Raw genomic sequence first — 13,133 nt, 5'->3', positions numbered from 1 at the left:
CCTGGTTTAGACCTGGTTTAGTCCTGGTTTAGTCCTGGTTTAGTCCTGGTTTAGACCTGGTTTAGACCTGGTTTAGTCCTGGTTTAGACCTGGTTTAGTCCTGGTTTAGTCCTGGTTTAGACCTGGTTTAGTCCTGGTTTAGACCTGGTTTAGACCTGGTTTAGTCCTGGTTTAGTCCTGGTTTAGTCCTGGTTTAGACCTGGTTTAGACCTGGTTTAGTCCTGGTTTAGACCTGGTTTAGTCCTGGTTTAGTCCTGGTTTAGACCTGGTTTAGTCCTGGTTTAGACCTGGTTTAGACCTGGTTTAGTCCTGGTTTAGTCCTGGTTTAGTCCTGGTTTAGTCCTGGTTTAGACCTGGTTTAGACCTGGTTTAGACCTGGTTTAGTCCTGGTTTAGTCCTGGTTTAGTCCTGGTTTAGACCTGGTTTAGTCCTGGTTTAGACCTGGTTTAGTCCTGGTTTAGTCCTGGTTTAGTCCTGGTTTAGTCCTGGTTTAGACCTGGTTTAGACCTGGTTTAGTCCTCCTCCTCTCTGTCCTCCTCTCCCTCCTCCTCTTTGTCCTCCTCTCTGTCCTCCTCCTCCTCTCTGTCCTCCTCTTTGTCCTCATACTCCTCTCTGTCCTCCTCCTCCTCTCTGTCCTCCTCCTCTTTGTCCTCCCTCCTCTCTGTCCTCCTCTCTGTCCTCCTCTCTGTCCTCCTCCTCTCTGTCCTCCTCTCTGTCCTCCTCTTTGTCCTCCTCTCTGTCCTCCTCTCCCTCCTCTCTGTCCTCCTCTTTGTCCTCCTCTCTGTCCTCCTCTCCCTCCTCCTCTTTGTCCTCCTCTCTGTCCTCCTCCTCCTCTCTGTCCTCCTCTTTGTCCTCATACTCCTCTCTGTCCTCCTCCTCCTCTCTGTCCTCCTCCTCTTTGTCCTCCCTCCTCTCTGTCCTCCTCTCTGTCCTCCTCTCTGTCCTCCTCCTCTCTGTCCTCCTCTCTGTCCTCCTCTTTGTCCTCCTCTCTGTCCTCCTCTCCCTCCTCCTCTCTGTCCTCCTCTCTGTCCTCCTCTTTGTCCTCCTCTCTGTCCTCCTCTCCCTCCTCCTCTTTGTCCTCCTCTCTGTCCTCCTCACTCTCCTCTTTGTCCTCGTCCTCAGGGGAAGTGCGATAAGCAGGTGCAGGACATGATCGAGCGTCTCTGGGACTTCATCGATAAGTTGGATATCAACACGTTTGGGACGTTCCTTGCGGACAACATCGTGGGGTCCGTCCTGGTCTTCTCTCTGGTCTTCTGGGTCCCGCTCAGCGTCCTCGTCCACTGCGTTGACCGCAAACTGGACCAGCAGTACGAGCAGAACACCAAGTCCCTCCTCTTCCCCAGCGTGAGTCTCTATTGGTCAGAAGTGTGGAGGGTGTGGTCAGTGCCAGGAGATGAGAGAAGGGACTGACAGCAAGGGTCACATGTCCCCGAGACCTGGGTGAGGGTTCTATGCTGCTATGGAACCTGAACCAGTCGCTTATGCTAGCATTAGCATCATTCCCTATGCTAGCATTAGCATAGTTCCCCCGGTCATAGAAAAGAGGGAACATAGGTACTGAGGGACATAGGTACCGGGGGAACATGGGTACCGGGGGAAGATTGGTACCGGGGGAACATGGGTACCGGGGGAACATGGGTACCGGGGGAAGATGGGTACCGGGGGAACATAGGTACCGGGGGAACATGGGTACCGGGGGAAGATGGGTACCGGGGGAACATAGGTACTGGGGGAACATGGGTACCGGGGGAACATGGGTACCAGGGGAACATGGGTACCGGGGGAAGATGGGTACCGGGGGAACATGGGTACCGGGGGAAGATGGGTACCGGGGGAACATAGGTACCGGGGGAACATGGGTACCGGGGGAAGATGGGTACCGGGGGAACATAGGTACTGGGGGAACATGGGTACCGGGGGAACATGGGTACCAGGGGAACATGGGTACCGGGGGAAGATGGGTACCGGGGGAACATGGGTACTGGGGGAACATGGGTAACGGGGGAACATGGGTACCGGGGGAACATGGGTACCGGGGGAAGATGGGTACCGGGGGAACATGGGTACTGGGGGAACATGGGTAACGGGGGAACATGGGTACCGGGGGAACATGGGTACCGGGGGAACATAGGTACCGGGGGAACATAGGTACCGGGGGAACATGGGTACCGGGGGAAGATGGGTACCGGGGGAACATAGGTTACTGGGGGAACATGGGTACCGGGGGAACATGGGTACCGGGGGAACATGGGTACCGGGGGAACATGGGTACCGGGGGAACATGGGTACCGGGGGAACATAGGTACCGGGGGAACATGGGTACCGGGGGAACATGGGTACCGGGGGAACATGGGTACCGGGGGAACATAGGTACCGGGGGAACATAGGTACCGGGGGAACATGGGTACCGGGGGAACATAGGTACCGGGGGAACATGGGTACCGGGGGAACATGGGTACCGGGGGAACATAGGTACCGGGGGCCTGTGTATAAATAAACAGCATTTTAGATTTCAAACTCGTGATCACATGATCCAATAACACGTGGAGCTAAGGCTAAGCTAACATTAGCTTACAAAATATCACCAAAGAACATTCAACCTATTGTTAGCATGTTAACATTAGCATGCTAACAGTAGTATGCTAGTTAGCATTAACTAAATCAACAGTCATCATTTTGTGATAAGACCTCGCCCTGACCCCGCCCTGACCCCGCCCTGACCCCGCCCTGACCCCGCCTCTGTCTCTGCCTCTGTCTCTGCAGAATGCGGAGCTCCTGAGCAGTCTGGACTCGGCCTCAGTTCGGGTCTTTAAACCCTCGTTTCCGTCGGCGATGAGGTTCCATTCTACGTTTGGACCCAACCAGACCAGCACTCCTCCAGTGTCCTGCTCCGAGGCCCCGGACCCCTACAGGGACCCCTACAGGGACCCCCACAGGGACCCCTACAGGGACCCCCACAGGGAGCCCCACAGGGACCCCTACAGGGACCCCTACAGGGAGCCCTACAGGGACCCCCACAGGGACCTCGACATGGTAACTACAAATCCACATTTAAACTTTGACCTGAAACACACGTGTCTTTAATATGTGGACAAAATGAAGACATTTAAACTGCTCTGTCCATTTGTCAATATATTATAATATAATTATAATATAATTATAATATATTATAATATATTATGTTTATGGTGACGAACTGTTGAATGGGTTTGTTTTTCCCAGAATGCCGAGCGCGGTCACATGTCACTGGACGGACAGCGAATGGCCACGATCCAGGAACAACCCGACCTCGACCAATCACAGCTCGGCGACCTGGACCAATCACAGCGCAGCCAGGGGGCGTGGTCAAAGAGATCCTTCCACGATTTAACCCAGAGTCCAGACCAGACCAGATCTAAACCAGGACTGGACCGAGACCTGGACCAAGACCTGGACCAGGACTTTAGACTCCAAAGACACCCCAGCCCCAAAGAGACCCAGTGCTAGACCTGGACCGAGGCCAGGACTAAGACCGGGACTAAGACCGGGACTAAGACCGGGACTAAGACCGGGACTAAGACCGGGGACAAAGACCGGGGACAAAGACCGGGACTTCAGTTCCATCCCACGAGTCCAAAGGTTCACAAGCGTGAGCCTTTGGACTCGTGAACCTTTGGACTCGTGAGCCTTTGGACTCGTGAACCTTTGGACTCGTGAGCCTTTGGACTCGTGAACCTTTGGACTCGTGGTCCTTTGGATTCGTGGACTTTTGGACTCGTGGACCTTTGGACTCGTGGACCTTTTGGACTCGTGGTCCTTTGGACTCGTGGTCCTTTGGACTCGTGGACTTTTGGACTCGTGGTCCTTTGGACTCGTGGACTTTTGGACTCGTGGACCTTTGGACTCGTGGACTTTTGGACTCGTGGACCTTTGGACTCGTGGATCTTTGGACTCGTGGACCTTTTGGACTCGTGGTCCTTTGGACTCGTGGTCCCTTGGACTCGTGGTCCCTTGGACTCGTGGACTTTTGGACTCGTGGACTTTTGGACTCGTGGACCTTTGGATTCGTGGACCTTTGGACTCGTGGACTTTTGGACTCGTGAACCTTTGGACTCGTGGACTTTTGGACTCGTGGACTTTTGGACTCGTGGACCTTTGGACTCGTGGACCTTTGGACTCGTGGTCCTTTGGACTCGTGGACCTTTGGACTCGTGGTCCTTTGGACTTGTGGACTTTTGGACTCGTGGACTTTTGGGCTTGTGGACCTTTGGACTCGTGGACCTTTGGACTCGTGGACTTTTGGACTCGTGGACTTTTGGACTCGTGGACCTTTGGACTCGTGGACCTTTGGACTCATGGGGTTAACCTTGTGTGCATCACCAAACCTTCCGCTCGGTGTGAAGCTTTGACTGTATTTATTTTATATTTGTTTGTTTTATTATTGAGTCGTTTTTGATATTTTTGAAATTTTCTTTCCTCGAGTCGTAAATGTTTCTGTGACTTTTACAAATAAAGATTTAAATCGAAATACAAATGTGTGTTTTTATCAAGCTGCTATAAAATTAAAAGTAACAGATCAAAAAAATGATGTTCTTTTGCTGTTGAGCTGCAGTACCGGCCCTGGCCTGAGGAAGGAGGGCGCTGTGGTTTGCTGTTGAGCTGCAGTACCGGCCCTGGCCTGAGGAAGGTTGGCGCTGTGGTCTGCTGTTGAGCTGCAGTACCGGCCCTGGCCTGAGGAAGGAGAGCGCTGTGGTTTGCTGTTGAGCTGCAGTACCGGCCCTGGCCTGAAGAAGGAGGGCGCTGTGGTCTGCTGTTGAGCTGCAGTACCGGCCCTGGCCTGAAGAAGGAGGGCGCTGTGGTTTGCTGTTGAGCTGCAGTACCGGCCCTGGCCTGAGGAAGGTTGGCGCTGTGGTCTGCTGTTGAGCTGCAGTACCGGCCCTGGCCTGAAGAAGGAGGGCGCTGTGGTCTGCTGTTGAGCTGCAGTACCGGCCCTGGCCTGAAGAAGGAGGGCGCTGTGGTTTGCTGTTGAGCTGCAGTACCGGCCCTGGCCTGAGGAAGGTTGGCGCTGTGGTCTGCTGTTGAGCTGCAGTACCGGCCCTGGCCTGAGGAAGGAGGGCGCTGTGGTTTGCTGTTGAGCTGCAGTACCGGCCCTGGCCTGAGGAAGGTTGGCGCTGTGGTTTGCTGTTGAGCTGCAGTACCGGCCCTGGCCTGAAGAAGGAGGGCGCTGTGGTCTGCTGTTGAGCTGCAGTACCGGCCCTGGCCTGAAGAAGGAGGGCGCTGTGGTTTGCTGTTGAGCTGCAGTACCGGCCCTGGCCTGAGGAAGGTTGGCGCTGTGGTCTGCTGTTGAGCTGCAGTACCGGCCCTGGCCTGAAGAAGGAGGGCGCTGTGGTCTGCTGTTGAGCTGCAGTACCGGCCCTGGCCTGAAGAAGGAGGGCGCTGTGGTTTGCTGTTGAGCTGCAGTACCGGCCCTGGCCTGAGGAAGGTTGGCGCTGTGGTCTGCTGTTGAGCTGCAGTACCGGCCCTGGCCTGAGGAAGGAGGGCGCTGTGGTTTGCTGTTGAGCTGCAGTACCGGCCCTGGCCTGAAGAAGGAGGGCGCTGTGGTCTGCTGTTGAGCTGCAGTACCGGCCCTGGCCTGAGGAAGGTTGGCGCTGTGGTTTGCTGTTGAGCTGCAGTACCGGCCCTGGCCTGAGGAAGGAGGGCGCTGTGGTTTGCTGTTGAGCTGCAGTACCGGCCCTGGCCTGAAGAAGGAGGACGCTGTGGTCTGCTGTTGAGCTGCAGTACCGGCCCTGGCCTGAGGAAGGTTGGCGCTGTGGTCTGCTGTTGAGCTGCAGTACCGGCCCTGGCCTGAAGAAGGAGGGCGCTGTGGTTTGCTGTTGAGCTGCAGTACCGGCCCTGGCCTGAGGAAGGAGGACGCTGTGGTCTGCTGTTGAGCTGCAGTACCGGCCCTGGCCTGAGGAAGGAGGGCGCTGTGGTTTGCTGTTGAGCTGCAGTACCGGCCCTGGCCTGAAGAAGGAGGGCGCTGTGGTCTGCTGTTGAGCTGCAGTACCGGCCCTGGCCTGAGGAAGGTTGGCGCTGTGGTTTGCTGTTGAGCTGCAGTACCGGCCCTGGCCTGAGGAAGGTTGGCGCTGTGGTTTGCTGTTGAGCTGCAGTACCGGCCCTGGCCTGAGGAAGGAGGGCGCTGTGGTTTGCTGTTGAGCTGCAGTACCGGCCCTGGCCTGAAGAAGGGGGGCGCTGTGGTCTGCTGTTGAGCTGCAGTACCGGCCCTGGCCTGAAGAAGGAGGGCGCTGTGGTTTGCTGTTGAGCTGCAGTACCGGCCCTGGCCTGAGGAAGGTTGGCGCTGTGGTTTGCTGTTGAGCTGCAGTACCGGCCCTGGCCTGAGGAAGGTTGGCGCTGTGGTTTGCTGTTGAGCTGCAGTACCGGCCCTGGCCTGAGGAAGGAGGGCGCTGTGGTTGCTGTTGAGCTGCAGTACCGGCCCTGGCCTGAAGAAGGAGGGCGCTGTGGTTTGCTGTTGAGCTGCAGTACCGGCCCTGGCCTGAGGAAGGTTGGCGCTGTGGTCTGCTGTTGAGCTGCAGTACCGGCCCTGGCCTGAAGAAGGAGGGCGCTGTGGTCTGCTGTTGAGCTGCAGTACCGGCCCTGGCCTGAAGAAGGAGGGCGCTGTGGTTTGCTGTTGAGCTGCAGTACCGGCCCTGGCCTGAAGAAGGAGGGCGCTGTGGTCTGCTGTTGAGCTGCAGTACCGGCCCTGGCCTGAGGAAGGGGGGCGCTGTGGTCTGCTGTTGAACCCGGAAACAGATGAAAACCCAAACAAACGCGCACGCGGGACGACCGAGAACAAAATCAAACTTTTAAACGTCAAACTTCACATTTGTCACGAAGATGGAGGAAGAACTCGCGGTAATTCACGATTCTTGTTTCTTATATTTCACTAAAACAAACTTATATCGTTCCTTAGTTATATTTACAGCCGCTTTTACGTCACTGAACCAAACTCCGCTTAAATCCCTTCACAGTTACGCATAAAATGTATTTTTCTAAATGAAATGAACATTTACGTTGCGCAGTATTTGATGTGTAAAAGTATTAAGAGTGCGGTGCGACATTCGGCGCAGCTCGTCCTTGATATTTAGTCAAATTTGAGTGAATTTAAGTTTAAAGAATCATTTGACTTTATTACGTCGGTGTCCAGGCTTTATTCACAGAGTCACGAGATCTGAGTCAGGTCAAAGTTCACAGGGTCAGGCTCAGGGTCATGGTTAGGCTCATGGTCATGGTTAGGCTCAGGGTCATGGCTAGGGTCATGGTTAGGGTCAGGGTTAGGGTCATGTTAGGGTCATGGTCATGGTTAGGCTCAGGGTCATGGCTAGGGTCATGGTTAGGGTCAGGGTTAGGGTCATGTTAGGGTCATGGTCATGGTTAGGCTCAGGGTCATGGGTCATTGTTAGGCTCAGGGTCATGGGTCATTGTTAGGCTCAGGGTCATGGGTCATTGTTAGGCTCAGGGTCATGGGTCATTGTTAGGCTCAGGGTCATGGGTCATTGTTAGGCTCAGGGTCATGGTTAGGCTCAGGGTCATTGTTAGGCTCAGGGTCATGGGTCATTGTTAGGCTCAGGGTCATGGGTCATGTTAGGCTCAGGGGAGAATGACTCTTGGAAGAGTCGAAATGTCTCGAGATAAAACAAATGAATCTTTTTGACTCTTTTGCTTGTTCTGCCTGTGTTTGGACAATAAAAACAATAATATATGAAGCATAATGATGTAATTAATGTATGGATTCATTCATTATATATAATTCACATTTAATCCATAAATAGATTCATAAATAACACAAACACTTTGACTGAAGTCTTGATTTATTTCATCTTTTCCAGTTTAATAAAGTCAATTCTTCTGTTTCAGGCGGGATTCTCTGACCCGTGCGCTCGCTGCGCCGAGGTCACATGGGGCGTGTCCGAGGACGGTCACTTCTACTGCAGGAACTGCCTCAGCGTCATCGAGGTGAGGCTTTTATTGTGAAATGTGACACCGAGGTGAGGCTTTTATTGTGAAATGTGACACCGAGGTGAGGCTTTTATTGTGAAATGTGACACCGAGGTGAGGCTTTTATTGTGAAATGTGACACCGAGGTGAGGCTTTTATTGTGAAATGTGACACCGAGGTGAGGCTTTTATTGTGAAATGTGACACCGAGGTGAGGCTTTTATTGTGAAATGTGACACCGAGGTGAGGCTTTTATTGTGAAATGTGACACCGAGGTGAGGCTTTTATTGTGAAATGTGACACCGAGGTGAGGCTTTTATTGTGAAATGTGACACCGAGGTGAGGCTTTTATTGTGAAATGTGACACCGAGGTGAGGCTTTTATTGTGAAATGTGACACCGAGGTGAGGCTTTTATTGTGAAATGTGACACCGAGGTGAGGCTTTTATTGTGAAATGTGACACCGAGGTGAGGCTTTTATTGTGAAATGTGACACCGAGGTGAGGCTTTTATTGTGAAATGTGACACCGAGGTGAGGCTTTTATTGTGAAATGTGACACCGAGGTGAGGCTTTTATTGTGAAATGTGACACCGAGGTGAGGCTTTTATTGTGAAATGTGACACCGAGGTGAGGCTTTTATTGTGAAATGTGACACCGAGGTGAGGCTTTTATTGTGAAATGTGACACCGAGGTGAGGCTTTTATTGTGAAATGTGACACCGAGGTGAGGCTTTTATTGTGAAATGTGACACCGAGGTGAGGCTTTTATTGTGAAATGTGACACCGAGGTGAGGCTTTTATTGTGAAATGTGACACCGAGGTGAGGCTTTTATTGTGAAATGTGACACCGAGGTGAGGCTTTTATTGTGAAATCTGTGATTGAGGTGAGGCTTTTATTGTGAAAAGTCAGAAAACGGTGTTTTGTCTTTTCACAGTAAAATATAAAGTATTTTGTGATGTTCTTGTCTTCAGAGGACGAACGTCATCGATGAACAAACGGCTCCTGGAAGCGCTCGCATTTCGTCCACCAGGAGGGGCCCTCGAGTCAAGAGAGCAGGTACACCAGGAGGGGCCCTCGAGTCAAGAGAGCAGGTACACCAGGAGGGGCCCTCGAGTCAAGAGAGCAGGTACACCAGGAGGGGCCCTCGAGTCAAGAGAGCAGGTACACCAGGAGGGGCCCTCAAGTCAAGAGAGCAGGTACACCAGGAGGGGCCCTCAAGTCAAGAGAGCAGGTACACCAGGAGGGGCCCTCAAGTCAAGAGAGCAGGTACACCAGGAGGGGCCCTCAAGTCAAGAGAGCAGGTACACCAGGAGGGGCCCTCAAGTCAAGAGAGCAGGTACACCAGGAGGGGCCCTCAAGTCAAGAGAGCAGGTACACCAGGAGGGGCCCTCGAGTCAAGAGAGCAGGTACACCAGGAGGGGCCCTCGAGTCAAGAGAGCAGGTACACCAGGAGGGGCCCTCGAGTCAAGAGAGCAGGTACACCAGGAGGGGCCCTCGAGTCAAGAGAGCAGGTACACCAGGAGGGGCCCTCGAGTCAAGAGAGCAGGTACACCAGGAGGGGCCCTCGAGTCAAGAGAGCAGGTACACCAGGAGGGGCCCTCGAGTCAAGAGAGCAGGTACACCAGGAGGGGCCCTCGAGTCAAGAGAGCAGGTACACCAGGAGGGGCCCTCGAGTCAAGAGAGCAGGTACACCAGGAGGGGCCCTCGAGTCAAGAGAGCAGGTACACCAGGAGGGGCCCTCGAGTCAAGAGAGCAGGTACACCAGGAGGGGCCCTCGAGTCAAGAGAGCAGGTACACCAGGAGGGGCCCTCGAGTCAAGAGAGCAGGTACACCAGGAGGGGCCCTCGAGTCAAGAGAGCAGGTACACCAGGAGGGGCCCTCGAGTCAAGAGAGCAGGTACACCAGGAGGGGCCCTCAAGTCAAGAGAGCAGGTACACCAGGAGGGGCCCTCAAGTCAAGAGAGCAGGTACACCAGGAGGGGCCCTCAAGTCAAGAGAGCAGGTACACCAGGAGGGGCCCTCAAGTCAAGAGAGCAGGTACACCAGGAGGGGCCCTCGAGTCAAGAGAGCAGGTACACCAGGAGGGGCCCTCGAGTCAAGAGAGCAGGTACACCAGGAGGGGCCCTCGAGTCAAGAGAGCAGGTACACCAGGAGGGGCCCTCAAGTCAAGAGAGCAGGTACACCAGGAGGGGCCCTCAAGTCAAGAGAGCAGGTACACCAGGAGGAGCAGGTACACCAGGAGGGGCCCTCGAGTCAAGAGAGCAGGTACACCAGGAGGGGCCCTCAAGTCAAGAGAGCAGGTACACCAGGAGGGGCCCTCAAGTCAAGAGAGCAGGTACACCAGGAGGGGCCCTCAAGTCAAGAGAGCAGGTACACCAGGAGGGGCCCTCGAGTCAAGAGAGCAGGTACACCAGGAGGGGCCCTCGAGTCAAGAGAGCAGGTACACCAGGAGGGGCCCTCGAGTCAAGAGAGCAGGTACACCAGGAGGGGCCCTCGAGTCAAGAGAGCAGGTACACCAGGAGGGGCCCTCGAGTCAAGAGAGCAGGTACACCAGGAGGGGCCCTCGAGTCAAGAGAGCAGGTACACCAGGAGGGGCCCTCGAGTCAAGAGAGCAGGTACACCAGGAGGGGCCCTCAAGTCAAGAGAGCAGGTACACCAGGAGGGGCCCTCAAGTCAAGAGAGCAGGTACACCAGGAGGGGCCCTCAAGTCAAGAGAGCAGGTACACCAGGAGGGGCCCTCAAGTCAAGAGAGCAGGTACACCAGGAGGGGCCCTCAAGTCAAGAGAGCAGGTACACCAGGAGGGGCCCTCAAGTCAAGAGAGCAGGTACACCAGGAGGGGCCCTCGAGTCAAGAGAGCAGGTACACCAGGAGGGGCCCTCGAGTCAAGAGAGCAGGTACACCAGGAGGGGCCCTCGAGTCAAGAGAGCAGGTACACCAGGAGGGGCCCTCGAGTCAAGAGAGCAGGTACACCAGGAGGGGCCCTCAAGTCAAGAGAGCAGGTACACCAGGAGGGGCCCTCGAGTCAAGAGAGTCAACACTCTGAGGTGTGTCTTTAGAGCTTTATACCGCTTTGTGGTGTGTCTTTAGAGCTTTATACACGCTGAGGTGTGTCTTTAGAGCTTTATAACACTCTGAGGTGTGTCTTTAGAGCTTTATAACACTCTGAGGTGTGTCTTTAGAGCTTTATAACACTCTGAGGTGTGTCCTGTGCAGAGCGGGGTCGTCAGTGGCAGGTGTGTGAGGGTTTCCAGTTGATCCTGAACTTTCAGGCTGAAGCTCTGATCAAAGTTGGCGTCGATCTCATGTTTAAGGTAAAAGAACAAACTGAACATCTGCTCATGACTGAACATCTGCTCATGACTGAACATCTGCTCAGGATGAGGTTCTGGTGCGGCTCTGGAGGCGGTTCCTGCAGAGGACTCATCAGGCGTACAGTCTCACTCCGGTGCGCGGCGCCTCCTTCAGGCTGGTACGTGCAGCTACACTCAGTGTTTAACACCAGGACATGAAGTGAATCCTCTGGTTCTGTTTGTCCTTCAGAGACATCCCGGGTCAGACTCAGAGACGGCTCTGAGCTCAGCATCAGGACCAGACTCTGGACCAGACTCTGGACCAGACTCTGGATCGGGCCCCGAGTCCTGGTCTGGACCGGACTCTCAGGGCTCCATCTCTTCTGCTGCTGCTGGGACACGAGGGCTCAGCTCGTCCGGATCTCTCAGCTCTATGGGAGGTGAGAACCAGGAACCAGAACCAGGAACTGTGTTGTTCACTCCTAATAATGAGTCATAGTTTAGTGAACAGTTGAGCTCGTGCTCAAGTCTTTTCTTCACGTGTCCTGCAGCGTCTCACAGGAAGTGTCTCTTCTACACTCAGACATGACTCATTAGTGACATCCAGTGGTGACATCATGTAATACAGTTACACACGTCATGTAATACAGTTACACATCATGTAATACAGTTACACACATCATGTAATACAGTTACACACATCATGTAATACAGTTACACACATCATGTAATACAGTTACACACATCATGTAATACAGTTACACACGTCATGTAATACAGTTACACACATCATGTAATACAGTTACACACATCATGTAATACAGTTACACACGTCATGTAATACAGTTACACACATCATGTAATACAGTTACACACATCATGTAATACAGTTACACACATCATGTAATACAGTTACACACGTCATGTAATACAGTTACACATCATGTAATACAGTTACACACATCATGTAATACAGTTACACACGTCATGTAATACAGTTACACACATCATGTAATACAGTTACACACGTCATGTAATACAGTTACACACATCATGTAATACAGTTACACACGTCATGTAATACAGTTACACACATCATGTAATACAGTTACACACGTCATGTAATACAGTTACACACATCATGTAATACAGTTACACATCATGTAATACAGTTACACACGTCATGTAATACAGTTACACACGTCATGTAATACAGTTACACATCATGTAATACAGTTACACACATCATGTAATACAGTTACACACGTCATGTAATACAGTTACACACGTCATGTAATACAGTTACACACATCATGTAATACAGTTACACATCATGTGATACAGTTACACGTCATGTAATACAGTTACACACATCATGTAATACAGTTACACGTCATGTAATACAGTTACACACATCATGTAATACAGTTACACACGTCATGTAATACAGTTACACACGTCATGTAATACAGTTACAGACGTCATGTAATACAGTTACACATCATGTAATACAGTTACACACGTCATGTAATACAGTTACACACGTCATGTAATACAGTTACACACATCATGTAATACAGTTACACGTCATGTAATACAGTTACACATCATGTAATACAGTTACACACGTCATGTAATACAGTTACACACGTCATGTAATACAGTTACACGTCATGTAATACAGTTACACATCATGTAACACAGTTACACACATCATGTAATACAGTTACACATCATGTAATACAGTTACACACGTCATGTAATACAGTTACACACATCATGTAATACAGTTACACACATCATGTAATACAGTTACACGTCATGTAATACAGTTACACATCATGTAATACAGTTACACACGTCATGTAATACAGTTACACACGTCATG

General features: G+C 52.4%; 2 protein-coding genes across 2 annotated transcripts in view; both read left to right on the top strand.

Moving 5' to 3' along the window:
- Positions 1-4,462, top strand: part of LOC140345085 (disintegrin and metalloproteinase domain-containing protein 17-like) — a 28,646-nt gene extending 24,184 nt beyond the window's left edge. The window contains exons 16-18 of the mRNA XM_072441989.1: positions 1,123-1,347; positions 2,767-3,036; positions 3,226-4,462. Of these exons, the coding sequence (XP_072298090.1) occupies positions 1,123-1,347; positions 2,767-3,036; positions 3,226-3,489 (759 nt within the window). The 3' untranslated portion in view covers positions 3,490-4,462. The remainder of the gene's footprint in view (positions 1-1,122; positions 1,348-2,766; positions 3,037-3,225) is intronic.
- A 2,300-nt stretch (positions 4,463-6,762) lies between these two features.
- LOC140363101 (TATA box-binding protein-associated factor RNA polymerase I subunit B-like) lies at positions 6,763-11,685 on the top strand (the record flags this gene model as incomplete). Its single annotated transcript, XM_072449438.1, has 6 exons — positions 6,763-6,873; positions 7,876-7,974; positions 8,927-9,011; positions 11,169-11,266; positions 11,332-11,424; positions 11,496-11,685. Coding segments are annotated over exons 1-6 (583 nt in total), but the record flags the coding sequence as incomplete, so codon positions are not given.
- Between the last annotated feature and the right edge of the window lie 1,448 nt (positions 11,686-13,133).

The sequence above is a fragment of the Eucyclogobius newberryi genome, unplaced genomic scaffold (assembly GCF_026437365.1).
Source record: "Eucyclogobius newberryi isolate DKJ021-1_F unplaced genomic scaffold, fEucNew1.0.hap1 SCAF_1, whole genome shotgun sequence".
In the NCBI taxonomy this organism is placed as follows: domain Eukaryota; kingdom Metazoa; phylum Chordata; class Actinopteri; order Gobiiformes; family Gobiidae; genus Eucyclogobius; species Eucyclogobius newberryi.
Note: the sequence above shows the minus strand (reverse complement) of the source record. Positions and strands in the feature narration are given on the sequence as shown.